This window comes from Engraulis encrasicolus, chromosome 22 (genome assembly GCF_034702125.1).
Source record: "Engraulis encrasicolus isolate BLACKSEA-1 chromosome 22, IST_EnEncr_1.0, whole genome shotgun sequence".
Classification (NCBI taxonomy): Eukaryota; Metazoa; Chordata; class Actinopteri; order Clupeiformes; family Engraulidae; genus Engraulis; species Engraulis encrasicolus.
Genome location: NC_085878.1, coordinates 12,305,074 through 12,332,539, shown reverse-complemented (window position 1 = coordinate 12,332,539; position 27,466 = coordinate 12,305,074). Strand labels below are relative to the sequence as shown.

The 27,466-nt window shown below is 43.6% G+C and overlaps 1 protein-coding gene across 1 annotated transcript; it reads right to left on the bottom strand.

Annotated features, from left to right (window-relative positions):
* Nucleotides 1-944: 944 nt before the first annotated feature.
* creb3l1 (cAMP responsive element binding protein 3-like 1) lies at nucleotides 945-27,163 on the bottom strand (the record flags this gene model as incomplete). Its single annotated transcript, XM_063189212.1, has 12 exons — nucleotides 27,028-27,163; nucleotides 26,823-26,926; nucleotides 16,043-16,247; nucleotides 12,195-12,367; nucleotides 10,704-10,779; nucleotides 8,928-9,085; nucleotides 8,197-8,346; nucleotides 7,717-7,775; nucleotides 6,453-6,521; nucleotides 3,166-3,265; nucleotides 2,560-2,689; nucleotides 945-1,096 (listed from the first exon to the last, which is right to left on the bottom strand). Coding segments are annotated over exons 2-12 (1,374 nt in total), but the record flags the coding sequence as incomplete, so codon positions are not given.
* Nucleotides 27,164-27,466: the final 303 nt, after the last annotated feature.

Here is a 27,466-nt window from a genome sequence, read left to right as displayed (position 1 = left end):
ACACTCTTGTGTTTCAGTCACATGGCAATTGGGAAAAAAAGACAGACACTCATGTCAGCACAGTATGTGAATTTCTGTCAGTGCCACATAACTTAGACTGTGTGGGTCCTTAGCCATTATAATATCCTGTTTAACAACAGCACATCTGGCAGCAGACATTTCGATTCTAGTCTAGGGGAACACTTCAGATCTCTGTATAGTTCGCTTTTTGACCATCGAATTTTCCAGTTTAATGGTCTATTATTTATAGAGGTTGACTGATCCATTTTTGATTAATTTCGGAGAGATGGAGATGAGGCTGGGGCCAGTGCGTTAGCAATAATAACAAAAGACACGACTTTGACCTGTGTAGGAGTCAGTAAGGTCTGCGGGGCATCTGCGGCAGTGAGAGGTTAAGATGGTGGAGTAGAGTGGAGTGGAGTGGAGTGGAGTGGAGTGGAATGGGGGGTGGTGGGGGTGGAGGGAGCAAGCAGGGAAACAAGGGGGCTGTCAGAAGTACTCCGCTCCCCCTTCAGTGTTGGACTCTCTGGGAGAGAAGCAGAAGCAGAAGATTGCACAGTCAATCAAAGTGAGCCAATCAATACAAACGGGTAATCAGACAATCTGTCAGTACTGTCGGTGATAGTGCCAGCTATTCACAAAAAGGCAGACTGATGTTAAAATGAACTTTAAGGACACTATATCATGCAATGCATCCTCAATTATGAGAACACACTCTCCATTCATAAATACGTAAGGTTCTGTTTACAGAAGACACGTTTTGTGGACCTGATCAAATTGGTGGTGCAAGCTCACCTTTTTCGGTGCTGTTCCTTGTTGTGGTGGTAGGGGGCGCCGGTCCTGTTGCCGTAGGTCACTGGGTCTGCTGGGTGGTGATGGTCCTTGGTCAGATACTTGTTGGTCTCGTGTGTGACGTGGTGGGCCACGGCCCGTGACGGCTGCTGCTGCTGCTGCTGCTGTTTGGGCTGCTGATGGTCCACAGTGTAGTCGAGCGGCACCCCTTCCCACCCGTCCCCCGCCTCCACCCTCAGGAAGCTGCCATCGCCGTCCTCCAGCGCAGCGCTCTCGTCGAAGAAGAGGAGGCTGCGGGAGCGGACTGCAGACAGGCAAACGCAGACACAGACATTTCATTTCATTTGAATTCAGGGTTACAAAAGGCACCGCAAGCTCCTCTACACAATAAGGCACACACATGCGCAAGCAGACAGACACACACACACACACACACACACACACACACACACACACACACACACACACACACACACACACACACACACACACACACACACACACACACACACACACGCACGCACGCACGCACGCACACACACACACACACACACACACACATTTCACCAAACTTTCATCTGAGTAGACACAGAGGGACTGAAACTAACTTGAAACACATACTGCACAGCTCCAGCTGCATAATGCACAGTACATCCCAAACGTTGGTGCACAGTGATACACGTATATTGATGTGACTGTCTCCCTCTCAAAATGAGAACCCAGCACAAGCAATTTCGAAAATAAAATCAATCTGCAGGTTCAAATCCAATACTAGTGCACTTGAGCGAGACACCTAACCCCACACTGCTCCAGGGACTGTAAACTAAAACCCTGTTCCTAAATAGGCCTAACTGTAAGTAACTTTGGATTTTTAAAAAAAGCATCAGCTAAGTGTAATGTAATATACTGAATATTCTGGGTGAGGAGGAACGTAATGGAATAGACACAGGAGAGCTGGCTAGATATAGGATGACCAATCTGCTGAGTATTGGGGCCAAGGACCTCTTATGAAAGACCAAGAGGAAGAGGAATCAGTCATGCTCCAGTCTGAGTCATCACTCCAGAGTCCTGGAGATTTTTTCTTTTTTTTCCCCCAAAAAATTGCAGCAGAAGGAAAGCACTGACAGACTTTTGGTAACAGTGACTTTTGATTGACTGTGAAGGACTGGCAAAATTGAATTTACTGGTTTTCCATCAGAGTGTTATAGGCACTAAACAGACAAAAATACAGGGTTTTGGGTGGATGATGGTACAATATGCAATGTTCTGACGAGGTCAAGGGCTCACTGCAGTCTGAGGAAAGGGGTGGGGGCGTATAGTTGAAATGTACCTGAACTGAGAATCAGCTGTAATGAGCAATCAGGATTTAGAAGCTATAATCCAATGCCCATAAGCCAAATGAAGTTCTACCAATGCAACATACTCAATCTAGGTTCATTTCAACTATTATTATTTATTATTTTTATTATTAACAATTTACTAGTTTATCTGACATAACACCTAGGTATTAAAGAAATCCCTATCATTTCACTACAACTATCATTTCATTGAGGACAGAGAAGGCACTTCATTGAATTAAAATCCATAAGTATTCTGCCATATTGAATCAACTGTTCAGGTAAATGACGATACTGATGAAATGGTGATGCTGGACTGTACCACAACTTCTGAATCCAGGTTGCATAGATGTACACTGTGTATACGGATAATGTATGTTTTATCGCTGGGAGATGACTGTAACTGTGTCAAGTCAGGGGCGAAACGTACCCTGGCTGGTGGTGTAGACCTCAGCCGAGGGCAGGGGCGCAGACCTCACCATGTGCGACTTGGTGGAGGAGAGCTCGGGCAGACAGGGCACCAGTGAACCCAGCACAAGGACAAAGCATAGCGCCACCACCTGGCCAGAGAGATGCAGACTCTGTCAGCAGGGCATCGGGCTGTGAGAAGCTACCAGCCCTTTTACATGACTTCATCTTAACTTGCATTAAGCATGTACTTATATGTATTGGGTATGGTGAAGCGTGTCTAGGCTATAATGCCACCTAAAAATGTTGGAGGGGCTTCATAGAGAGCTTGGGGAGGATTTAGGGAGATCATCTCCTTTCACTTTCATAGAATGTGGAGATCAGCATTAGTACCACATGCAGAATTGCACTTAAGGAATGAACATCAGCATGAGGTGTTGCTCTTGGTGTCACTTGTGTTGTGACAGCATACTGTACTTTCCTGTACTTTCCTTCCTGTCTGTTATGTTGTTTGCTGTTGTTATTGTTATTCGTGTGTGTGTGTGTGAAAGCGTGCGTGCGTGCGTGTGCACACATGTGAATGTACAAACACACATCAGTGTTTTATTTGTGAATTGTCATGGCTCACCATTAGACAGGTCCCCGTTTGTGTGGAGGCTATCCGGCAGGAGCGAGGGACTTTTCCCGAGACGAGAGCCTGGAGCTTCTGAAGCTGCTGAAGAAGAGATCTACACAGGGAAGACAAAACATGCATATAGGATGACTTGACCAGCAATTAGTTAGTTGACCATAGACTGTTAGTTCATAACAATCAACCCTATGCAGACTAGACGGTTACTTGGCCTGTGTTCTGAAATCAAATAAGCGCGAACCGGTATGCAAGACCACACTTTAATGGAACCATGCACTTTCTTTCTCCCAACTAAAAAAAGTAATATTACACTTTTCTGTGATGTAATAGGGATATGTCCTGTACTCTTGTCTTTTTAGGCCAGTTGTTTGGATGTATCTCTATCTACAACAAGTAAATCTGTAATAATCTTCAAAAAGAGGGGGGCATGTAAGGCCTGACTGAGACGTGACTGAGGTGATGAAGGCTGTGCTGTACTGTTGCTTCTGATTTTCAAATTCTTCCCCATCTAAATCGCAGAGACTTAAGTGATTAAATTGTTTCGCTGTAACCTCTGCCGACACATTAATCCCACTCAACTGCAGCCCTCATCCACTCCTCAAATCCTCCGTCCGGCCTGCCTGTCTGCTTGCCCCCGCAGAATTACCAAACTGCACCAAATGGACCATGTCCCCGTCTATGACCCTGTCTGACCCTGAGCATGGAGTTTAATCCAAAACAAAATATTTAGAGTGGACAGACGAGAGGGAAATGAATTATTCACTATGGCTATGATGAGAAATTACAACTCTCAGGTGCTTTACTCTCTTGGGTGTTGTGTTTGTGCCCTTCATATTCATAAAGCACTTATATGCATTATACATATTCCACACAAAGTTGAATATTTGGTCATTATTTTAAAATAGGAATTAACAATGACTGCATTTTGGTCAAGCACTCCAGCCATCACTCAAAAATCGACAGTGTACCACTACCTTGTAGATAATACCCTAACCCACCACTAGATGGTGTTGTCTGATAGTTTATATGTGGATACGGTATGCTTCTAACAAGAACAACCTGCTTGTCATAGTCCTGAGACTGCATGAAGAATTATAAGTATTAATCTAAATATCTTTCCTCTGTACTTAATAACTGCAACAGGAACAATGTTTTATGAATGTCCTGACTGATCATTAAGCCTGTATCTCAGTAAAGGTTGCTGTCTCTCCATGTGTTTTCAGGCCAGTGCAAAAGGCCTACAAATAAATCTTCAAAAGGACAGGATAACTGAATAAAGGTGGCCCACTACAGTGAACCATAAACAGACACACTCTTAAGTCTGGTGTTCATTTCTTTTGCTCCAGTTCCCATCACTAGTTTTGGTAGAATAAGTAGGACTAGGACTATAACAACACTGTACATGAGCTCAGTATCTCCACTTCTCAGTGGCAGCCGAGTCTTGAGGGGAAACACACTGATGTAACGCACTGTCAAGAGCACATATTAAAATGGCAACGGGCCTCATAAACAGCCAAGCACCTCATATGTGTTGCCAGCATAGCCTCACAGAGAAGACAATGGGGGAGACAAAGGGGACAGTTGTCCTGTTCCCAGGGAGAAAGAGGCCCAGACTTGGATCCTCATTACATTGTATTTCATGGGTGTGTGGGGGGGGACCCTTTCAGATTGCTTTGTCCAAGGCCTGACCAACGCTGTCCACAATCCTGTAGTCTGGACTTGACTAGTGAGTGAGTCTTTCTACTGAGAACGGGCCCAGTGGCCATACTGTGCTCTGGGCTGCGCTCTCCTTTGAACTCGTCTAGTTGAGTCAGAGGGGCCCTTTTCTCCTCAGGGGCCCTGCGGTGTCTGCCACAGGTCAAGCCATTAAACACTAGATTGGAGCCAGGCCCCTTTTAGAGCTCTAGACCCCCCTCCTTTCTCTTACACCATAATTAGGGAGACACAACATGACACTGCCTGTGTAGTAAGCTACTATAACTGTCTATGCTTAATGAGACATACGTAGGAAGCATTCATTAGGCTACTGGGCACTTTCACTATAGCCTGGAGATTGGGTTTGGAAAGCGAAAATCCTCTCCAATTATGATATGTCTTTCGATAGCTTTGTAACTGTGCTGGTATGGTTTTTGATCTGTGTTTGAAAGGCACAAGGGCACGAGTAACACTGTTGTGTTCAACTGCACATGGTGCAGTAGACTGGTCAAACGTAATTTTCTGTGCTAACCCTTGTTACATAGACACTTGACTTGATTTAACTTGATTTAACTAGTCAGGTGCTACTTGTCCTACAACACTGCTCTACGCTCCTCCAGCACATGCCGCCTCCTCGCTCTAATCATTCCCTGTCAAGACTGTTCTCCGCCGCCATTCCTCAGTGGTGGAAAGGTCTCCCAGAAGCAGCAAGAGGCACATCTCTTTCAGACTTCAAGAAGCAAGTAAAGAGTCTACTCTTTTGTGACTTTCTACTACACTAATGCTTGAGCTGTCCTAGTCCCAGGCCAGACTCTTTGACATGATGTGTATGTGTGTTGTTCTGTATATTTCCTGTGCACTTCGAATCTGCTAGTGATCTTGGCTATGATTATGTCCTCGATTGTAAGTCACTTTGGTTAAAAAGCGTCAGCCAAATGCAATGCCATGTAATGTAATGCTCACCTACAAATAATATTGTCAAACAGTAGGCTACTGTATCTCTGCACTCAGACCTCATTAATGTCCAGAGTTGTGGGCACTGAAATGGATTCTCACTTCAAAGGAAGTCGAACCAAATGCTGGTCAGGTGCTGCTTCCCCTACAATATCACCCTTCTCAACTACAACTACAAATATAAATAAATCCCCACATTTGCAACCCATACCTGACAAATGTCCTGCGCCCCTACACTCCCCTGTGGTCCCTGCAGTCCCCCAATAAGCTTCCCACCAAACTGCAGTCAGACCTGCTGTGCTGCTGTTTCTCATCCTATATTGACTATATACATAACTCCTTCTCTACAATATGATATCACCTCATCTATAAGAAACTTGGTCTCTGCCCCTCATACTTCTTGACATTATGGAAGGCACTCTATGAAAACTAGACTTTACCTATTTATCTACTTATGCATCTGTATTTATGCATCTATACATGTATTTGCTTGTTTGTTTTAATATATTATTGGCTGTGATCTGTAACTGTACAAATCACACCATTTTGTGCCAGTTTCTGACTGAAACATACCGTACCACAACGTAGACTACATCTAAAATGGATTCCATTGTATTATTGTTCTGGAGTCTCACCTGTTTGCAGTCTCCAGGGTCTCCACTTTCTTCCACAGCTCATTGTTCTCTGAAGTGTACGTCTCCACCCTGGGGAGACAAATTCACAATGTTCATAATCATTCATACTGCACGTGACTTATACTTGTTATACAACCATGTGATAACGTTTGATATATAAAATTAATGAGTATATATTATGGAATGCAGTAATTCTGCTGTCAGTCTTTCATATGAACATGCTGTTACCAACTTACAGTGTCCTTAAACTGACAGTACAGAGACTGCATGCAATTTAGAAAACCACTTTTCCTTCAACACAAAGCAGAAATGTTCTCTAAAGGGGACTGCGCTCCAGAGGATAAATCAGACTTGTGCTATGAGTCATGTGGCCTGTGGCCGTGGTCTGCTTCGTGGTGGTGGTGGTGGTGGTGGACAAAAGCTATTGGCGTTTGAATGGGAACAATAGCAGGAGTGGGGAAAACAAACTTTAAATGTCGGTGGTAAAGCTATGAGTTGAGGAATGAGAATGTAAGTACAGTACAGTGATACAGTGGCAGTGGCAGAACAAACACCAGCATTGAAAGAATTTCAAAGTGTATCAAAATGATATTAATTATGAGAGTGCATTAACATAATGTTGTTATGAGAATGTCTGGTAACAGATAAGCCTTATAGTTGTCTGTGTAAGTAACTTATAAGACATGTGCTAAACAAAAATAAAGGTGCCTTATTGGCGATGACAAAGCGTCATTCGTATGACACAAGAGTGTCATAATAGTGTCGTAATGCTATCATGCACATGTCATAAACATGATGTCAATGTCATAAACATTTTATGACTTTGTTATTAAGTGACATCCGGTTATGGTTAAGACAGCCCTAACAATGTCAACTTTTCATGACAACCAAATGTTTATGACATTGACATCATGTTTATGACTCATTCATGAGAGTGTTTTGACACTATTATGACACTATCATGTCATACGAATGACGCCGCCGTCAAGTGAAGTGTAATTCAAAGAAATGCATGCCTAACGAATGATCGATTTTGGTTAAGACATGTCTTATAAGTCACTTACTCAGACTGTAAGGCATGCATTAGTGGGTAACATGTAAACCCTAAAATAAAGTATTACCATAATTTATGACAGCGTAATATTATGAGAGAGGCTTATAACTATGTGTATATGAGAAAGTCGACACTAGAAATGCAGTGAAATTGTGCACGAGCAGAAGACACAGCTATACAAATTTGAGAGAAAGTAAATTTCCATCTTACTTTTTCTCAAGGCACTCCACATATTCTTTCTTCTTTCTGCGGCTTTCCTGGGCTGAAATCTTCAAGGAGGAAAAAAATATATTTAATTATTTCTCTGCCAAAAACAAAAAAGTAAAACATTGGCCCTGCTTTTACCTTACAACTATTAGCCGCACATGCCTTCTTATAGATATAATTGTGTTCAATTTTAGGATTTGTGTTATGGAATTGGATCAACAATAAAAAATGAAGGCATCATAACACTTGGCTTGACAACATTTATAAACAAGTGTAAAAGCAATTTTGCAGCACATTGCACAATTTTTACCACTTGTAGTTTGTTAGCTATCTAGCTCCAAAATGCAACTGGAATATGCTTTACATTAGCCTGGTATTACAAACCCTCAAGTGCGAATTGGGCAGACATTTACAGATGGCTGGGCCCATCTAGGTTAAAGTGTTGATAGCGGAAGAATGGCCATTTATTTTCTAATACTGTACCTTGTTTTTTATTTTGCGACGGACCCTCTTCAGAGCCTTCTCTTCGGTCTTTGTAAGGGGCAGTTTGTTGGGCACTGGGTATCCCTCTGCAATCAGGGTGCGTTTCTCTTCCTCGGTTAGCAGGAGTGGGCCAGAGGTGCCCTGCAGTTTCTGCAAAATCAAACACAGATTTCAACTGTAAGGGTTGGCCAGTGGCCAGGGTGAAGTTAATCGGATTCATTGCATTGTAATTGTCCCCAGTCTTTTTCGTCTCCTGACTTCACTGCAGGTGGTATACATACACGACAGTGTACCTGTAGTTAAGGCCACATTTAACTTTTTGATGCAGGTCTGTCATTGTTGTTGTCTATGCTAGTGTGCATGAAGTCTACTGTTGTTTCACATGCATGTCATCATAAGCGGATGTTGTGGCAGTGCTCTTACAGAGCTCTATTTCCACTTTCCCATATTGGCATGATATTGTACTATTTCAAAGTGCCCCAGCGCTCACACGCTGAGAACATCTATGCCATGTGGTGCTTTGTTTGGTGTTTTGCAAAATAACCTTATACTGAAGCTCACTCCTTGGCTCAAAGCAATGAATGAAATGCACACAACATAATACATAACAATGACCAAGGATATACAACAACAACCCGAGGATATACAACAACAACCCCATAGCTCCGCAGGCAGGCCAGCCAGGCCGGAGTGCAGTGCCGTGCCTACATGTAACTCACTGTATAACTCACGTGAGGTGCGGTGAGGAGTGGCGAGGTGGAGATGGCTGCAGAGGCGCGGGCCTGCAGGCGTGCAGGGCTGGAGGGGGGCAGGGAGTGGGGACTCTGGGAGCCGTCGCTGTCACTGCCGTGGCTGCTGGGCGGGGTGGGGGGCAGCTGCAGGGGTTCGTCTGTTGTTGAGGAACAGGTAACGGAGGAGGTCGAGAGTCAGTTACGGTACAGCATTAATATTAATCTACCCAGAATGTTTGTGTGTGCCCAGGGCCGCTGACAGCTATTATCGGGCACAGGACAAAGTCATCTGAAAGGCACCCCCACCTAATACATACAGTGCAATGGGTACCCAATTGTGCCCCCCTCCCTGCCTCTCTGGGCCTGGGACAACTGAGTCCTTGCATGCATGTGTTTTCAACAGAGTACTGTACGCAATTCTTTTTTTAATCGTCACAGCCGTGAGGACTTCAGTTAATATGTGGATTTCTATTCAGACCATGCTTGTGCAGAATAAATCCCTAATGAGCTCGAAATGAAAAACTCAAGGCTGTCGTCAGTCACTCATCGTGCGTGGTCTCATCAATTCCGCTGTACTGGACAGAGTCATTGTCATTGTTTTTTTTGTGAATAGTGGAAATGTAGACCTCATAAAAATATTACACTTGAATTGCCACATGGCCCTCAAAAATGAACATGGCAAATTGCTTCCAGGACTTTGCCTGGTCAAACACACAGGGATGGGTAAATGCCAGTCAACAGCCAGGCTGGAACAAAATGTGACTGGGAAGAGCTACCTCCTTACTGACTACTACCATCTACCACCCCAATGCCCTGGTTGCTTTTGGAATAGCTGATGCATTTAGTTTGACCAGTATCCAGAATAAATTTCAAATGTTTTAATCTTTCTTCTGTTATTACTGGAAAAAGAAACCTGGAATAGGCGAAAGCCAGTACTGGACACAAAGTGGCATGAACATGGACATTTCCATGTTATTCATTTATTTAACTGTGTGGCTTCTGTACTGGTTATGTAAGGACATGTTCCGTATTTGCACAGAAGAAATTTCTAACGTGTCATGTCACAGCTGAATATAAGGGGTATCAATGGCTCTTCCGGTCCCCTGGCCTTCCTGACCCTTCAGTAAATATCTCTCTTCCATCAATGTGCAATCTGTCAGTCAAGCCGGTGCTGCTGTTGTCACATCATACACTCTGGTCATTTAGGTGTCAGTAAGGTTGTGCTCATCCACATGACGATCAGGTCTCAAAACCTAGTGCAACATTTTAGTCCAAAAAAGCTAAAATGTGTCTATGATTAAGTTAATAAAAAGCAGTAATTACCATCAGACAGTATTTCAGTTCTTTCTCAGAAATCCAGAATCAATAGTTTTGTCCGAGTAAAATTACATCAACAAAGAACTGCATCTGTGGAGCATCACTGAAGCATTTTTTTACATTTTGGTCAGTGACTTTTAACGATCAGGATTCGTGCCCATGTTTCATCAGGTGCACTGATACAGAGGGAGTGAGTCATTGTGACGCACACGGCAGCACAAGCAGGACGTTAACAGCATTTCTGAAGCGATGGCAAGGGAAGCGAATGCAGCCATTATAACGCAGCCTGTTATTTCAGCTTTAATGAATACAAGCACCCCGTGTGCTCGATTCAAAGTGAAGTGGGTAAGTGGGATATGCGCATGAAGTGCATTAATGTTAGTACTGTGTGTTGTATCTACTATGCAGTGGAAGACATGGATTTGAGTTTTTTTTTTTCGTGTGCCATTAAAAACTCACCTGCTGAGACGCTGAAGAACTGGTTGGCCTCATGGGGTTCCACTTTGATTGTGGGCACTTTTACCTCTTTGGATTCCTGAAATGAGATTATATATTCCTCAAGGAATGCAACCAAATATCATTGTCACCAAATACCTTTGAATATTTTGCTAGGGCTCTGTGGTGCTACACGCCATCCATATATACGGCAGTGTTTGTCAACACTGCGGTCAGTGACCCATTTGGGGTCGCCTGGAATTCAAATGGGGTCACCTGAAATGTCTCATAGTGTGTGAAAAAAAGAATACTGATAAATATTACTAATGAATATAATGTTATTGTCATTGAAACACCATTTACAATCTTATACTGCCATAATAAGTATCTGTAGGTTTAACACCCGAGATCTTATCAAGGCCTACCTCAGTAATGATTTCATTTTTGTTGTGAAAAAAGTGTATGGGGTCCCCAGAAATTTGGAATGTCAAAATGGGGCCCCATGCAAAAAAAAAACGGGAACCACCGATATACGGGCAGCATTGCCAATGGGGAACCAGGTTTGAATCCACCCTAGCTCATTACTCAGCCCTACACCATCTCTCTCACCACTTACCTGTTTCTCTATCTGAATAAAGGTAAAAGTCTAAATATATTTTTAAATATTGTGGCAGGCACCCAACAGCCACCCATGCACGTGTATATGCTACACAAGACTTGAAAAGACTTAGTACAAGGGAAGGGTGTTTGCACACTGTCAACTGAGTTACTGAGACAGTAAACACAGTTGACAATTACGGATATTTGCGGAACATTTAGGGCTTAAGTGCTCTGATGCATTCATCATAGGTGTTTTCAACACAGACCAAGCAATGCATTAAGTGACTGCACAGGCCTGTCCCTCACTCATTATAACTGTCCCTGAACTATCAAGTGAGATTTCTGTTGTATTCATTTTCTATTGATGTTAAGACTGCCAAAATAACTTTTCGTGGTGTTATGGCTTGGCAAAATTCTAGTCTTTTACCTGCACTAGAAAGACTGTGGAGGTGAAGAGCAAAGCTAAATGAAGTATTCAGTCTGCATTTGAATTTAGCGTAGAAGGGGATTGTCATAATTTGCTAATCTACCTGTGTCGTAATTTCTGTGTTCATGTGGTTAAGAAAATGACTGCATGAAACAAATGGCCCGGTTTTCAAATTCTACTTTTTGTCTGAGGCACAAATGGTACATTAAAATCACATTTTTCACTCATAAAATGTCCACAAAGAGTCTATAAGAGACTGGACCAACTTTGAGTCACTCAAATTAGTTGACACAAACAATTCTTTCACACTGAAACTGTTCAAAAGACATGAAGACACGGAAGAGATCAGGCCGTTTGTATTTCGCATTGTGCATATTGCGATACACATACTAGTATGATTATGTGGACAAAATGCATTGCCCCACCACTTGCAGCAGTTTTCCATTAGTCATGTCTGTAAACAGTCCATTCCCAAACTGCGGACCCACCTTATCCTCTGGGGTTTTTCTCTGGGGTGGAGGGGCGAGGTTGAAGGGCTGGGGAGCAGCACTGGCCACTGGGGAGGCTGGGATAGCGGAGGAGGACTCTGATAGAAGACTGGGCTCCTGCTTCACCAAAATAGCCGTCAGGTCCTGATTGAAGGTCCACATGCCTCTGGACTCTGTTGACAATAAGATGATCGTGATGGTATTGCTATTGTACTGTATTATTATCAGCTGTGTTACACAGTAAACATGCAGTGTTGATTCAGCACTTAGAGAGTTCTCTGGGACCAAATACAAAATAGAAGATAGAAGTATTGATTTAACACTGTGTGTTTTACTGTGTAATAATAGTAATTAAATTAGGAGCAGTAGAGTGCACATCCCCACTGTTGAGTTGAGGTGCAAGGCAGAACGGCTGAACACAAATAAAATAAAAGATACTGGGAGACACATTCAAACTTTCAGTTTTTAAGTGCTGAACATCTACAAAACAGCAGAAAAGTCATTGGCCTTTTAAGCAGTGGCGTGTAATACCAAGGTATTTCTGGAGGAACTCATCCAAGAGCCTTGTACTCCTTCTGGCATCGCAAAAAGTTGCATTGGTAAAATGCCAGCGTTTTTTTTTTGGTGATGTACAAATGCATTTGGCAGGACTGTTAGTGGGGAACCTGCCTTTTGTAATAAGGCATTCCAGCTCAGTTTCAGTTCCACCCAGTCAAGTGACACTGTATGTTGGATTTGAGCAATGTGTACTACTGTATATGTATGCTGTTGAACACTTTAATTTCCAACTGTGATTGATTAAGTTACTCTAGTCTGCATGGGGTGACATACAGTAGATAGCACATACTTTATTATTCTTTATATGGTACAGTATGCCCTGCTCTTCCAATTTGTCCTTCACATCATCACCACAAACCATCAGACCCAGTTTGAAGACATGTCTGTGTAGTGTCTCTTTGATGCAAGTCAGGTTACTCAAAAGAAGCTACTGGGCCTCATATTGGAGCTGGAGGAGATGTTGTCCTTTATCATAAGACCGTTTTGTTAGTTCAACTGAACTTACCAACAAACTATTTGACTGTCAGACCCAGTTTTAAGATTATACAACACTGTTACTAACTTAACCGCTTTGTGTTATAACTCGTCTTCTCTCAAGCTCCGGTGTGCTAGTTCAGCTGAACTACATCAGTAAAACATGAGGAGTCGTTAAGAGGTTGGAGGAAACCTTTAAATTCTGCTTAAAAAGGGGAGAAGAGGAAAGACACCCTGCAGGGGGCTGAGTGTCTGCAGGGGGTTACACTCACTCACAGACACAGACACAGACACAGACACAGACACAGACACACACACACACACACACACACACACACACACACACACACACACACACACACACACACACACACACACACAAACACACACACACACACACACACACACACACACACACACACACACACACACACACACACACACACGCAAACCTGCACACTCACTCTCAGACACAGACACAGACACAGACAGAGACCCAGACATACACGCACACATATACTCACACACACACAGACACACGCAAACCTGCACAGTCACTTGTCTTCAGGGCATGGCATACACTAACTTATTCCCTCGATGAGAATAATCTACAAAATCTACATTATTTATGTCTGTCTATTTATGTAACACATTCTCAAAAGGACCACTAGTTCTTGAGCTTAATTAGTACTGTGTATGGAAGTGTCATCTTAATGTTAAATATGAAATGAGGATGTACTAGAATCATACGTATGTAGAAAAACACTGCTGCATGTCATAGGGATCAGTAGTTCCTTCAGCTCAACTTCTTTCAACAGCACCAGGATCATGTTGAATAAGAAATAAGGACGTATCGTATACTGACAAACAATGCCGTATGCAATAGAGATGTGGTTAACAATCATCTGCTAAATAAATAAGCCTGTTGTGATGTTTGCTTCTCGTTCTCACAGACTCCCAGCGGGCACTATATGAGAGCCTCTTAAAGCGTTTCTTCTTTTGCTCCCAGCGCTGTTGTTAAAGTTATTGGGGACACTGACTCCAGCGTTAAAAGTGGCTCTCATTAGCCAGCCCAGGGCTTCATGTTGAAACTCGTCGCATCTCACCACCACTGCACACAGCGCACCAAAAAAGAAAAGGATCCTGTAAAGCCAAGTCCTTGTTTCAGCAGCTGGCTAATATGAGAGCAGGTAGGTTCTAACTGCAGGGGAACCCTTTGGAGGAAGGGGGTGGTGTGGTGCATCATGTCTGCTCCTCTCCGCTCCGCTCGGTCTTAACTTAGCAGCACTGTTGTGGCTTTGGATTTCTCTCAAGCCCAAGATGATGCAACAAGTCTAAAAGCGCCTGGGCCTTTTTGTTTTTTCTATTTTCTATTCTTTTTTTTTTCCATGAACAAACTCACCGGCTCAGCCACAAAGCTTATTTTGAGTTTCTGTTTTTTTTTTCTGTCTGAACTGGAAAGCAGATCTCTTTCTCTTTTCTCTTTTTTCATTTTATCGATGGCTCGCTTTTCATGCTGGCCCCGAGCACAGAGAAGCATCAGCAGCTGGGAGTCATTGGGAGAGCGGAGCGTGAGCCACATGGCTCGACTCAGTAGGAATATTTGCCCGAACATGTGTGGTGTCTGCGCTGTGATAAAGAGAGCTAGCGGGAGAGAGAGGGAAACAGGGAGGGAGAGAGAGAGTGTGTGTGTGTGTCAGTGAGGGAGAGAGAGAGAGAGGGGGAGAGAGAGGGAGAGAGAGAGAGAGAGAGAGAGAGAGAGAGAGAGAGAGAGAGAGAGAGAGTGGTGCACGTCAGTGTGTGTGTGTGTGTGTGTGTGTGTGTGTGTGTGTGTGTGTGTGTGTGTGTGTGTGTGTGTGTGTGTGTGTGTTGGCTGACTGCCGGTAACCCCTGTCTAACTTCCTATGGGCCGGTCAAAGCTAGGAGCATGCTCAGTACAGTGGGATTTCTGCGCTGAACAGGCACTGAAGGAGATAGGGCAAGGAATAGGGGTGTGCAAAAAATTATCATCACAATGCATTTTCACAGTATACGTACTGCATCGATTCATGACAATGTATTGTGATACTTACGACTTTAATAAAATGAACTTATGAATGCTTCACAGCAACTGACAAATAAGATGTATGTTTACACATTTGCTGAAGTAAATATCGCAATTCATCGCAATAGTATATGAATCACAAAGCATTGTGATTGAATTGCATCGTGTCATGTGCATCGTGACGCATTGAATTGTGAACTCTTTGTCAATACCCACCCCTTGCAAGGAAGTGCAGTACACTAGAAGCATATTAGCATGTGTCAAGAAAGAATACATCTTTCTTTTTTTTTTAATTAACAACTACTCAATAGAATAGAGTAATTATGTGAAAGATACATTTAGTATAGGAATCATTTTAAGTTTTAGTGACATGAGAATATCAGCTGTGAACTGTAAGCATCATTCATATGTTTGTTGTCTTCCAGCACTAAATCATGATCTCAAATGTCGGTTTTCAAGATATTAAAGACAGAACGCAATTCTTCGATTCTAGTTTGGTTCTCAGCCAACCAGTCCGTCCAAAGACCTAAACACGATGAGCTAATCGCCATTCTGCCATACAGCAGTATTCAGCAGAACATCATTCAGCTGTATTTCACCCTGCGCCTCAACAGTGGAAACGTGCAAACAAACACTACTGTTGTCGAGAGCTAACCATCAGCACAAAACAATTAAGGGATTTTGATATGATAAGTGTAGATGGCAAGTCCGTGATTTCGATCTGACATTGAACACCGACAGTAAAGTACTAAAATTAACTTTGAGTCCTGACCTTCTTCGTCATCCATCTTGATGGACATGGAGGGGCTCTGCGGAGCCGAGTCCCCGCTGAGCGAGTAGCTGTGCTCGGCCTGGATGGCGGGGTTGGGGGGGTCCAGCTCCATATCCAGCAGAGGGTTCCTCTCTGCCAGCAGGTGGTCGTCAAAGAAACTACTGAAGAGATCGTTGGAGAAGTCCTCCATCTGCTCTGTGAAGTGCTGAGGAGATTCAAAAAGCACAGCAGCATAGAACATCACTTTTAGATTTTTTTATGACTTATTTATTCGCCAGTACAGAGGGCATCACACAGAAGAATCACAGATAGATCCTGCAGAGATCACACAGGGCGTCACACAAAGAGCATATGTAGTAGACATCACACAGCAATGCTCCAATTAGTCCATCTTACTTCACTTTTAAATTTGCTGGCAGTATTCATGTTTGATCATTGCTTTCATTCCAACTATTTAACCTTCCAACTATTATCGTGATTTGATGAAACATCAACTCAAAAACGTTTAATTACAGCCTACAGCCAAACTCTGTGCACCTTCACCATTGCCTGTCAGTGCTTTTATTGCTTAGCACAAGCCAATTGAGAAAAAAAACTAAGAAGTTTGACTACTGTATGACATACGTCATTTGACCCCTTGAAATCATAAGGGCAGCAAAGTTAGGGTTGAAGATTCTTCTAAAACTGGCCCAGCTGTCATGCCAGAAGTAGCGAGGAAACCGCAGAGGGTAAAGGTGTTGTCGGGGGCGGTGAAGGGAAGAGAGGGGTGCAGGATAAAATTTGATCTGAGACCGGGGTGAAGGCTGACCCACCCAACCATCAAGTACGGCAATGGACATAAGGAGGGATGTACTGTAGCTGGTGCTTTTGAAATACTGTTGGCCAAGTAACCGCAATTGAGCCTAATTGAGCACCGATTTCAGATGGTAAGGGGTGAACTCCTGAAGTTTAAAATGTATGAATGGCTGAGGCCAAGCTACCACAGTACAGTCGTAAATAGTCTACATATTGACTGTTATCTAAATTTGCTGGGTGTCAGTTTGAGTTATTGAAGATATATAGCCCTGCATTTGTACAAGTATCTGTACTGTAAATCAAAAGTTATTCAAGTAGGGATGGACAATTGCCAGTCCTGACAGGGAATCATCAAAAGTAGTCCCCTGGACACGAAGACAGGAAGAGAGAATTGAGTTTTTGATGGTTTGGAAATCAATAAATTGTATCCACAGTAGACACAGTGGATTTATGTGCACCTGGCCAAACCCAAAACACACAGGCCCTTGTAATGCCTGAGGCCGTCCAGAGCATCTTGGATGAATACGTAGAACGTTCATTCAAATTTACTTCGAAACCAATTACCCTCAAAATAAGAATCCAGCATTGTATCAGCACCACCTAAATTCACAATGCAAGCCAATGTCAACATGAAAGACACTGAGAAGAGAAATGAGAAATGGCACATCTTTTGCCTTTGCACTCCAACGAGTAAAGCTACTTGTTTGCAATTTCCAGATCATGGGTTGTCAATTGTCTTATGAGTATGTTCTGAATAAACCTCTAGTATAAAAAACATCTGCAACTCCTGACAAATTCTCCCATGCATTAATTTGCCTTTCTGTAGTTAAATGGTTGTGGTGGCATGCCAACAGTAATATTTTGGTGATGTGAGGGTAACCTCAGATCTGTGTGTAAGCAAGTCAAATAGACGTCAAGCTTTACTCACGAAGGAGTGTCGCCACAACTAAACATTTACACACCCGCGCGCACACACACACACACACACACACACACACACACACACACACACACACACACACACACACACACACACACACACACACACACACAGATACACACACACAGACACACACACACACACACACACACACAGTCAGCGTAACAGTGAAGGAGTGTCGCCGCCCGCCGCCCGCAGCTAAACATGTGTGGTGGTGGCCCATAGGTGTTTGCAGAGGAGGGGAGTGGCGGAGAGTGGCAGTGGAGAACAGTGCAACCTGCTGCTGTTTACATCCTGTTAAAACAGGCAGGGTGTGGGAGGCACACAGCTGGGGAGTGGATAACGTGTGTGTGTGTAACACGTGTGTGTGTGTGTGTGTGTGTGTGTGTGTGTGTGTGTGTGTGTGTGTGTGTGTGTGTGTGTGTGTGTGTGTGTGTGTGTGTGTGTGTGTGTGTGTGTGTGTGTGCGTGTGCGCGCGCATGTGCGTACATGCGTGTGTGTGTATCGGGCACCATTGGGTACAGACACCTTTCACTTTGTGTGCTTGTGTGCGAGTGTGTGTACTGTGCACGTGTGGGGAGGGGATTACCGTACTCCCAGGTCTTTGGCGTATGCAACCACTCTATATGCAAAGGCCCAGGTCCTGCTGCACCTGCCAAGTGTGCCGGATTAGGAAGCACATGCACCAGGACATTGCTGGCCTCAGCACTGTGTCACCTGGGGGTTCCCATAGCAACTCTCATGGTTATTGTAGTGCAGTGACGTACGATTACGTTTGTTTATAATGTGGTGTTTTCATGCGTGTGAATTCATTGTTTGGGGCTACATGTAACTTATGTTGATACTGTATGTGTTTTATCATGATGTCTTTTTTTGTATATTTAAATATATAAAACATTTTTTGTTTGTACCTGAGCAGTGATGTTTTCAAGATGGGTTCAATTGTATGTATGTGGTGCTATAGTTTGGCTAAAACCACATCAAAGTCAGATGATCCTGGTAAATGTGTACAAAATGAGCTTGCCTCCTTTGTATAAGGTAGATCACATCACAACACATCAGAAGGCACTCTGTCCATTTTAGCTGTAATTGCAACAGCACGAACAGGCACACTGACTCTCCAGATCTTTGAATCAATGAGATGGTGAGAGAATATTATTCCTCCTCAGACTTTCCAGAAGTTTGAAATATCATAAAAGCACAATGCAATGCCAGAAGTAGTCTACTTGTGTGGCTCTCCATCAGTTTTAAAAAGTTTGTTATTTAACAAAAAAACAACAAGGCCAGCAGTACATTCAGCACATTTCTTAGGTTTTTTTATGAACTACAGTAGGTGGTCAAGATATGTTTATAAATACAACTATAATAATGGATATATTTATAAACTAAAAAAATCGCAGAAAAGAAAGACTGGAAAAAAAGTGTTTTAAAGTCAAAAGCGTTGGGGGCCCCCATCTATAGTAGTAGCCTTACTACTGAAGTAGGTAGTGATGATGCAAGACTGCTGATGCAAGACCTCTGAAATTTCACATCTGGCTTTCTCGTTAGGCTCCCAGAGATGGAGCTGTGGAATTCAGAGCAGAGAGACAGTGGGCTCCTTTTTTCCCAGTGGCACTGGGACAGCCTTCAGACAGACGGCCGGCTGGCCATCCGAGAGAGGTGCGCGCACGCACACACGCACGCACGCACGCACGCACGCACGCACGCACGCACACACGCACGCACGCAAGCAAGCACGCACGCACGCACACTTTCAGGGTCATGTTACCAACTTACTGTCTCGGTAAAAATAGAGACTTATTCGTTCGCCGACTCGCAATTGGTGTGGTGTGACAGTTTATTTACACTGTCTACGGCCAAGAGGCATGACAAATAGAATGTGGCCTGGAAAACCTGCATCCCGTAGGCTATAGTGAAAAGAAGGGAAAAGAAAAGAGAGAAAGAAGAGAGAAAGACCTCAGCAGTAGACCACAAAGCTACTGTAAACTACTGATAACTACTGATAGCTGTGTCTTGCATCCTCTTCTGTCATTAATGCATTCTGATCACCATTAAAAATGTTCCCTCTTGAACCTTTAACAGCCTTAAATGAGTTGAGATCAGAGATTAGAATTTCCTTAATGCAGACAGGAAAACTACAACATCCAGCATGCCCTGGACACCCAAATGGTATAAACACAAGACTCACCAGTGCAGTGTGCGCAGACTACACAAGTCTGTGAATCATGCTATGCATGTTATGATTTTATCTTTATCTGTGTGACATTACGTAGCCTATCTATTTTTGCCATGCCTATGCGGTGATGCTACGTATATGTATTGGTCCTCCTTATCCTCATGTGTACCACTAATAAAGCAAGCTTTAGACTGGAGAACTTGCATGAAAACCCCAAAAGAAGGGTCTGTTGTGTGGGTGTATTTTTTTTAGAAAGAAATTGCAAAATTACTCCTCATTACGTACATAAATGTCTTAGAGCAACTACACTTTCAGAATGACTTCCTGACAAAAGTAGCAAGTAGTTCACAGTGGAACTTGACTGCTGCTTCCCTCTGATTTTTGACCTTTTATTATAATCAAACTTGAATAATGGACGCTGTAGGCTACTGTTAACCAAGTGGTGTCTCTGACACCTCAGGCTCCCCATGTGCCCCAGATGTCTCCCAGCATTCCTTTTGCTGATTCAAACAATCCAGCTGTACGTCGGCCAATCAGCACGCCGTATGCAAATGAGCCGGCAGCGGCGGCAGCAGCAGCAGCAGCAGCAGCGGCGAGAGGAGCAGTGAGCAGGAGTGCAAGGTTAGCATGGAGCAGCCCGGCGTGGCTAAAAACATGGCTTTGTTGCTCGGCAAACACCAGATAAAAAACCTTTGGTGTCAGACGTATAGCATTTAGGCACAAACTGTTCTGTCGGTGAGATACAAAAAGGGAAGGTTTTTCAGTGGAAATGTGCCCTAAGCTTTGAAAAATGATTTGAAAGATGGGGAAGTGGGTGTATGAGGGTTTTCATGGAATATAGAGGTCTGAGAGTTGACATAAAAAAGAAATAAATCACAATTACTGTTACTGTTGGATGTAATGATGCACACAGAACAACAGATCCACTAACCTCAGGAGAAAGTGACTCCCTGACATCACGGTGGTGTGGGGAATGGCTCTGACAAAAAAATGTATCTGTCTGAATACATAGAGATTTTAAGAAATAATGTTTTAACTTCACTGCAAATACACATTATGTTCATATAAAGCTTGCTGTGCTGTATGATAGCTCGCACAACCACTGATCTGGATGGAGCAGACACATGTGGTGGCTGAGAAGGCTCTTGTGACTCACCACACACTCTCTACCAGTCAAAATAATGGAACTTATTAAATGGCTAATTTAAGCACACATACGCCCCATCCCCCTTCCACCATCCCACACACACACACACACACACACACACACACACACACACACACACACACACACACACACACACACACACACACGAGAGAGACACACGACATGTGCCAACCACAGCAATGTATGTCACTGGTACTGCAAGCCGGCTTTTTGAAACACCCTAAGTCCAACCAGGTCACTGTGTCCTTTCCAGACCTAACGGCAAAGCTCTCGTCTTGAATGCCTTTCTGCGGTCTCCTGAGGGTACAAGCTTCTGTGTCCTGACTTCTCCCCCTTCGCTCAGACCGGTCCCAAGTCCTGACCGACCCACCTCCTACATACAGTTGTGTTGTGCACAGGCTCCCCACAAGTATAGCATTGTGGTGACAGGCACCCATCCCCCGCACCGTCCATGGGTGGAGCAGCCTTGCATGGTTTTCTTTAATTCCAGCTCCGATGCTTTCTTTAGCATGCTACAGGGCTGGCTAACCACAGGCGCTGGAGACAGGCTTCTGTGTGTCACTGAGGTCGGGTTTCCATCCTCTTACCCCAAACGGACCACTTTTGAACTATGGGATGATGGGATACTAGGGCTAAGGTATAATGGGTGAAAGATGGCCTGGGGTGAGAGAGAGAGAGAGAGAGTTAGAGAGAAAGAGAGAGAGAAAGAATAAGAGAGGACAAAACTGCTGTCCTTTACTGAAGACACATTTTGGTCACATCTGAAATAAGACATCTGATTAAACATCACACAATGTTATTATGAGGCCATGAACAAATACACAACTCTATAAAGGACCAGTGGGTGCAGACACCCAGTGTGTGTGTGTGTGTGTGTGTGTGTGTGTGTGTGTGTGTGTGTGTGTGTGTGTGTGTGTGTGTGTGTGTGTGTGTGTGTGTGTGTGTGTGTGAGTGTGTGTGCGTGCGTGTGTGTATGTGCGCGTGTGTAAGGAGTCTAAACAAACTGTGACTACAGTCAGTGTTCCAGTAACAATATCCTTATTGTGCATTATGTTCATCCCTGCTGGAATCTGTACTGTATGTGTACTCTGGACAAAGTTAGCTGTAGCTACAGTACTTATTCATGTAATACGCTCATGACTGTTTAGAGAGGAGAACACAATTTCGACACTGTATGATATGTCTTGAACAATCACTTAACAAATACAAACATTATTTCATAACTTGCTGCAATATCATCTCGTGTCTTCACTAAAAGCACATGCAAAGGGTTCGCCCACCATGTGCATGATTTGAAGACTCACTTAGAAAATTCAAACATTCTTCCAGAAATTGTTGCAATCGAATCTTCTATCTTCTCTAAAAGCATGTGCGAAAGGTTGTCCACCATGTGCATGATTTGGAGAAGAATCACTTAGCAAACACAAACATTTTGCCATACGTTGCAGCAATGCAATGCTGTATCTTAACTTAAAAACCATGTGGGAAGAGGGGGGGGTCTCACTGTTGTTGTTCACACACATCACAGATAAATGCTCACACTAATGCACAATATTGACTCAGAGCCTGGGAACACCACACCAGCTGAGCTTACACTAAACTCCACACCATCTGGGCCTGCATGCGAAATGCTTCATGCTTCTTTTTTCCCCCAGAGCCTGCATTTGTTTGTAACACAGGGTTTAAAATTGGGGCAAATATTTATGCATTTGTTTCCTTGGTACAGTTCTCGAAACAAATATTATTCCTGAAGGTATTCCTTTGGGATTGGGATGGGACAACTAGCACATTTTGCAACACATTTGAGCACTTTGTTTTAAGCCGACCAATCCAGAAAATTAAGAAATAAGAACCAAACATACTGTATGTTTGAAATGAACAGTAAATTGTCAGCTAACCCCTCACTAGCTCAATGCAGATCAAGCCAGCAGCGATTTGTCTTGGTGGAACTCTTGTCTTGTGCATACATGCTTGACCTTTCAAATAAGCCAGACACTTTTCCTTCTCTGCTCTTTTGGGAAAGGATGCATTTTTTCCACACATGGTATAGCCTACCAACAAATGCTTATGGGGGTTTCTGTAATGTTAATGTGATGACAGAAAAACAACATTGGAGCAATATTTCTTGTGAATTTAAAACATGCAGGACTTACGGGTATATAGTAGCCTATAGAGAATCTCCACGAGCAGAGTTTGTAACTCATTCAGTCCCTGGGCTATGAATTTAAATTACATAACTGTAGGCTCTGCTCTGCTCTGCTCTGCTCTGCACTGCTCTGCACTGCTTGGCCAGCTCTAGCATCACTACTGTAGTGTGTTGCCAGCAGCAGAGAGTCCCTGAGTGGAGCTGTGTGAGGAATGCTTTTTTCCTCCCGCATCGCGCCCCAACACACAGAAAGTCACACACACGTGCACACACGCACAAATGGACGCACACACACGGGTGCACATACGCATACACAAACCCACATACCTGCACACACCCACACACACACGTGCGCGCGCACTCACACACACACACACACACACACAGACACACACAGACACACACACACACACACACACACACACACACACACACACACACACACACAGACACACACAGACACACACACACACACACACGTCACACACACACACACACACACACACACACTACTTCATTCACCGCCATGTATAATCTGCTCAGGATGGCGACATGGACCTGAGTTGACAGACAGACAGACGGACATAAAGAGAGACAGGGGGACTTGTCTGGAGTCCAGGTGTGCTCAGTCTGATAATGGGCTCTCCTTGACCACCACCTGCTAACACAGACGTCTACATCCACACACAGACAATAGCCATCAGTGAAGCACCAGAGGCAACATACTGCGGCAGGTTGTAAACACTACAAGAACACCCAATATGTCATTAAAGCAAATTCCCACAGCTCAATCGCATCCTATGTCTCGTTCCTCCTCCTCTCTCTTTCTTTCTGTGTGTTTGTGTGTCCGTTTCCCGCAGGCACGCATGCACGCACACACATACATACACACACAGCACACTTGCACTCAATTAGCTGATCATACTATGACAGGATGAATTGGATTAATGTGCTGTAAGCCCCTGTAGACATACACTATGTGTGATGTCACGTGTCATTTCCTTCAGCTCCCTTTGCCAGGTGAGATTCCATTCCACCCCATTAGTTTGGATGATGATGTTGTTGGAAATCAGGTCAAGTATTCAGGCCAATGTTTCCAAACAAACCTGGCCAAGAGTTGGCCCCCGGAATTCCTCCAGAAATGACACATTCTCTACAGAGGAGAAGAATAGTGGTGGAGTGATACTAAGCTGATGTGAGGAAATGCATGAACATATCATTTGGTTTACACTTCTATCACTGCTAATACCATTTAGTGCTGCACTATATTAGAGGTAGAATGCTGATTTGGGGGCCCGTTTTCACAGGGACCACTGCTGATATGTGGTCCTTATCTAACTTGTGAGGGGATGAACATCACATTTGGTTTACTCTTGGTTTACACTAATGCCATTAGTTTGAGCCCAAGAGTACTGTTTTGAGGGCCCCTTTTTCACAAGGGCCACTTTTAATGTTGGGGTCTAGAATCAGGCAAACACAACCCCTAACCTCACCTCAGAAATACAAGGGCTCCACTAGACATTATGGGAGGCATGCTGTTTTGAGGCCCTTTCATAAGGGGACACTTTCGATGTTTGGCTCTTGGAATCATCCTAACCTAACCTAACCCTACCTAACATAACCTAACAGGCCCATCAGAGTATTGTGGTGATGGACAAACGCCTCCAATAAACAAGCCTGGCCTTCAGAATCGTGAAATGTCACCGCAATAAACTCTGTCCTCTAAACTCCGGCTCTTGTCAGACTCAATCACAGGATGGGGATAGTGCAAGTCAATCAATGCTTTGTTAACCCAATCGTCACCTGATTTCATCCATACTGGCTAGAACACTGGCCCCTTTTGATCCTTTATCAACAAAGCACAGACTATACCTTCAGAATTGCCACTGTTGTTGCATGTATGTTAAACCAACAGTTTTTGAAGGTATTACCTGAAGTCTTGCCACTGTTACAAACATGTGGTTTATCAAGACTTTTTGAATAAATGACTAAATAACCTGAGGAGGGGTGTCACTAACCAGCACATTTCAAATGCAGTGAGATTTCTCCATGCCTCATGCACCTTATCTGATCTGCAAGTCTGCATGAATGGTTCATTATGGTTAACATAATGCAGTTGTAAAAAAAAGAAATGACCACAGTGACCCAAATGCCACAGACCTGAAGATAACATCCTTAGCTCAGACCAAAACCCCTAAAATAACCTGCCTGTATTTATTTCCTTGTAATGGTAAGTAAAACAAACTTTGGACTGTGCTGCTCCTGCTGGTGCTGGTGCTGCAAGAGGGGCTCTTCTGACCATGCCGCTTCCTCCTCCACACAACACAATTGGCCTTTCAGTGAGGGGCCTCACCCCAGATGCCTCAGTCCCATCTCTCTCTCTCTCCTAGCCAGTCCAGTCCTGCTAAAAACCTGAGGGGCCACCACAGGCAGACACAGGGGCTCGCTACTCAAACAGACCCCAATTCACAGCTGCCTAGTTATCCAAGCCTGCTGGGTTTCCTCTCTCTCTCTCTCTCTCCCTCTCTCTCTCCCCCTCTCTCTCTCTCTCTCTCTCTCCCTCTCTCTCTCCCCCTCTCTCTCTCTCTCTCTCTCTCTCTCTCTCTAAACAATCAAACCATGGCAAAAAGCTTGTAATAACAATTCATTATAACTGACCGATATATACATATAATATAGCCTTTGGATATGTTTCTTAGTCTAAACCTGACAGCAGTGCCAGTACAGTTAGCTGACATCATGCATGCATTTGTGAAACAAGAAGAGAGGAAAGAAATAGACAAAACTTGTGCATATGCACATCCTGACAGCCGCTATGACCAGAAGCGCAGTGGGATCCCAAGTCTAATTTTCCACCGATTTCCATGTAGACGTGATGAGTAAGTAATTTCGGAACTTAAAAGTCGCCTAGGGGGCTGTGGTGGTGAACGTGGGTAAATTGTGTTGGTTTAGTAATAGGCGATACAATGGAAAGTCTGAAATACCGGAGTGATTTCCATGCTGCCTGACAAATAGCTCTTTCCAGTTGTCAACCGGTGGCCGGAGGTCCGGGAGGCGCGTGCAGTGGTGGATTAATAACGTCGGTATAACACGCCCACTTCTACAGTTTTCGCATTGCAAAGGTATAATTTAGAGGCACAACAGCTGCTGAGTTTAAAAAAATGATGTAAAAGATAAGTGCAGATTTTACAAGTGAGGATTACGCACGGGGAATGGTTATTTGGCGCATGAAATTGCGCAGCGTTGTCCATTTAGGAGTTGACGAAGTTTTCTGATGAATGAAAGATCTTTCGTTCGTCACTATAGTTCTGCATTATACTATGCAATTAACTTGTTCGTGATTGTGCGATGCTCATGGGGCATAGGTAGTAAGCATAGGCTACATATGGCTCCTGCGCATTTGCTACTTTTCATGCAATGGCAAATGAGTCATAGCAAGAATAAACGTTGAGTGCACACTGTAGAAACATAAGGGTTCGATGAGATGATGCATCAGGTATTAGTCTAAGGAGATAAACAGATATGACAACAGTGTTACAATGAAAAAGAACATACCACATTGCTGAGGAAATCCGTTTCATTCAAATCTTCCAGGTCCAACAGGTTGGAATTGGGGAAAAGTTTGTCCGAGGTGATATTGTCCAATATGGTATCCATAACTGAAAAAATAGAACAAAAATGCCTCACCGAAATATAACAAACGGTCTAATTAAATATAATTAAATGACTTAATAAATACCCTGCAAGGGGGAGAAACTACCTGACGACGTAACGACGACCACACATCGGTTTCATGCAGTGGCCAAATCTATAGAATATATGTCGTGGGGAAATGTTAAGCCAATGTGTTCTCTCTCTTGATTTCGGTAAAATTTGACACATTCAACTGGTCCCGTCTCCAAGGTACAGCGTAGCTCATTCATGTTAATATAAACACCGCCCAACTTTTCCTTCTTTCAAATCCCTCCCATTGCTTCCAAGAGTTAAAGGGCTAGTGCTCCCTTCCAACTCCTTGCGTGGTCTCACTACAAGCCTATGTAGATGATGACACTTCCAACATGCATTCAGACACTTGCACAGATACATTTGCACATTTCAAATATCACGTGCTAAAATTCTGTTTAAATGTAGCTCACCATGTTCCGAAAAATGTCAAAGTTGTTTTCATCCAAGTCAAACTTTCATCCGATGAAAACTTT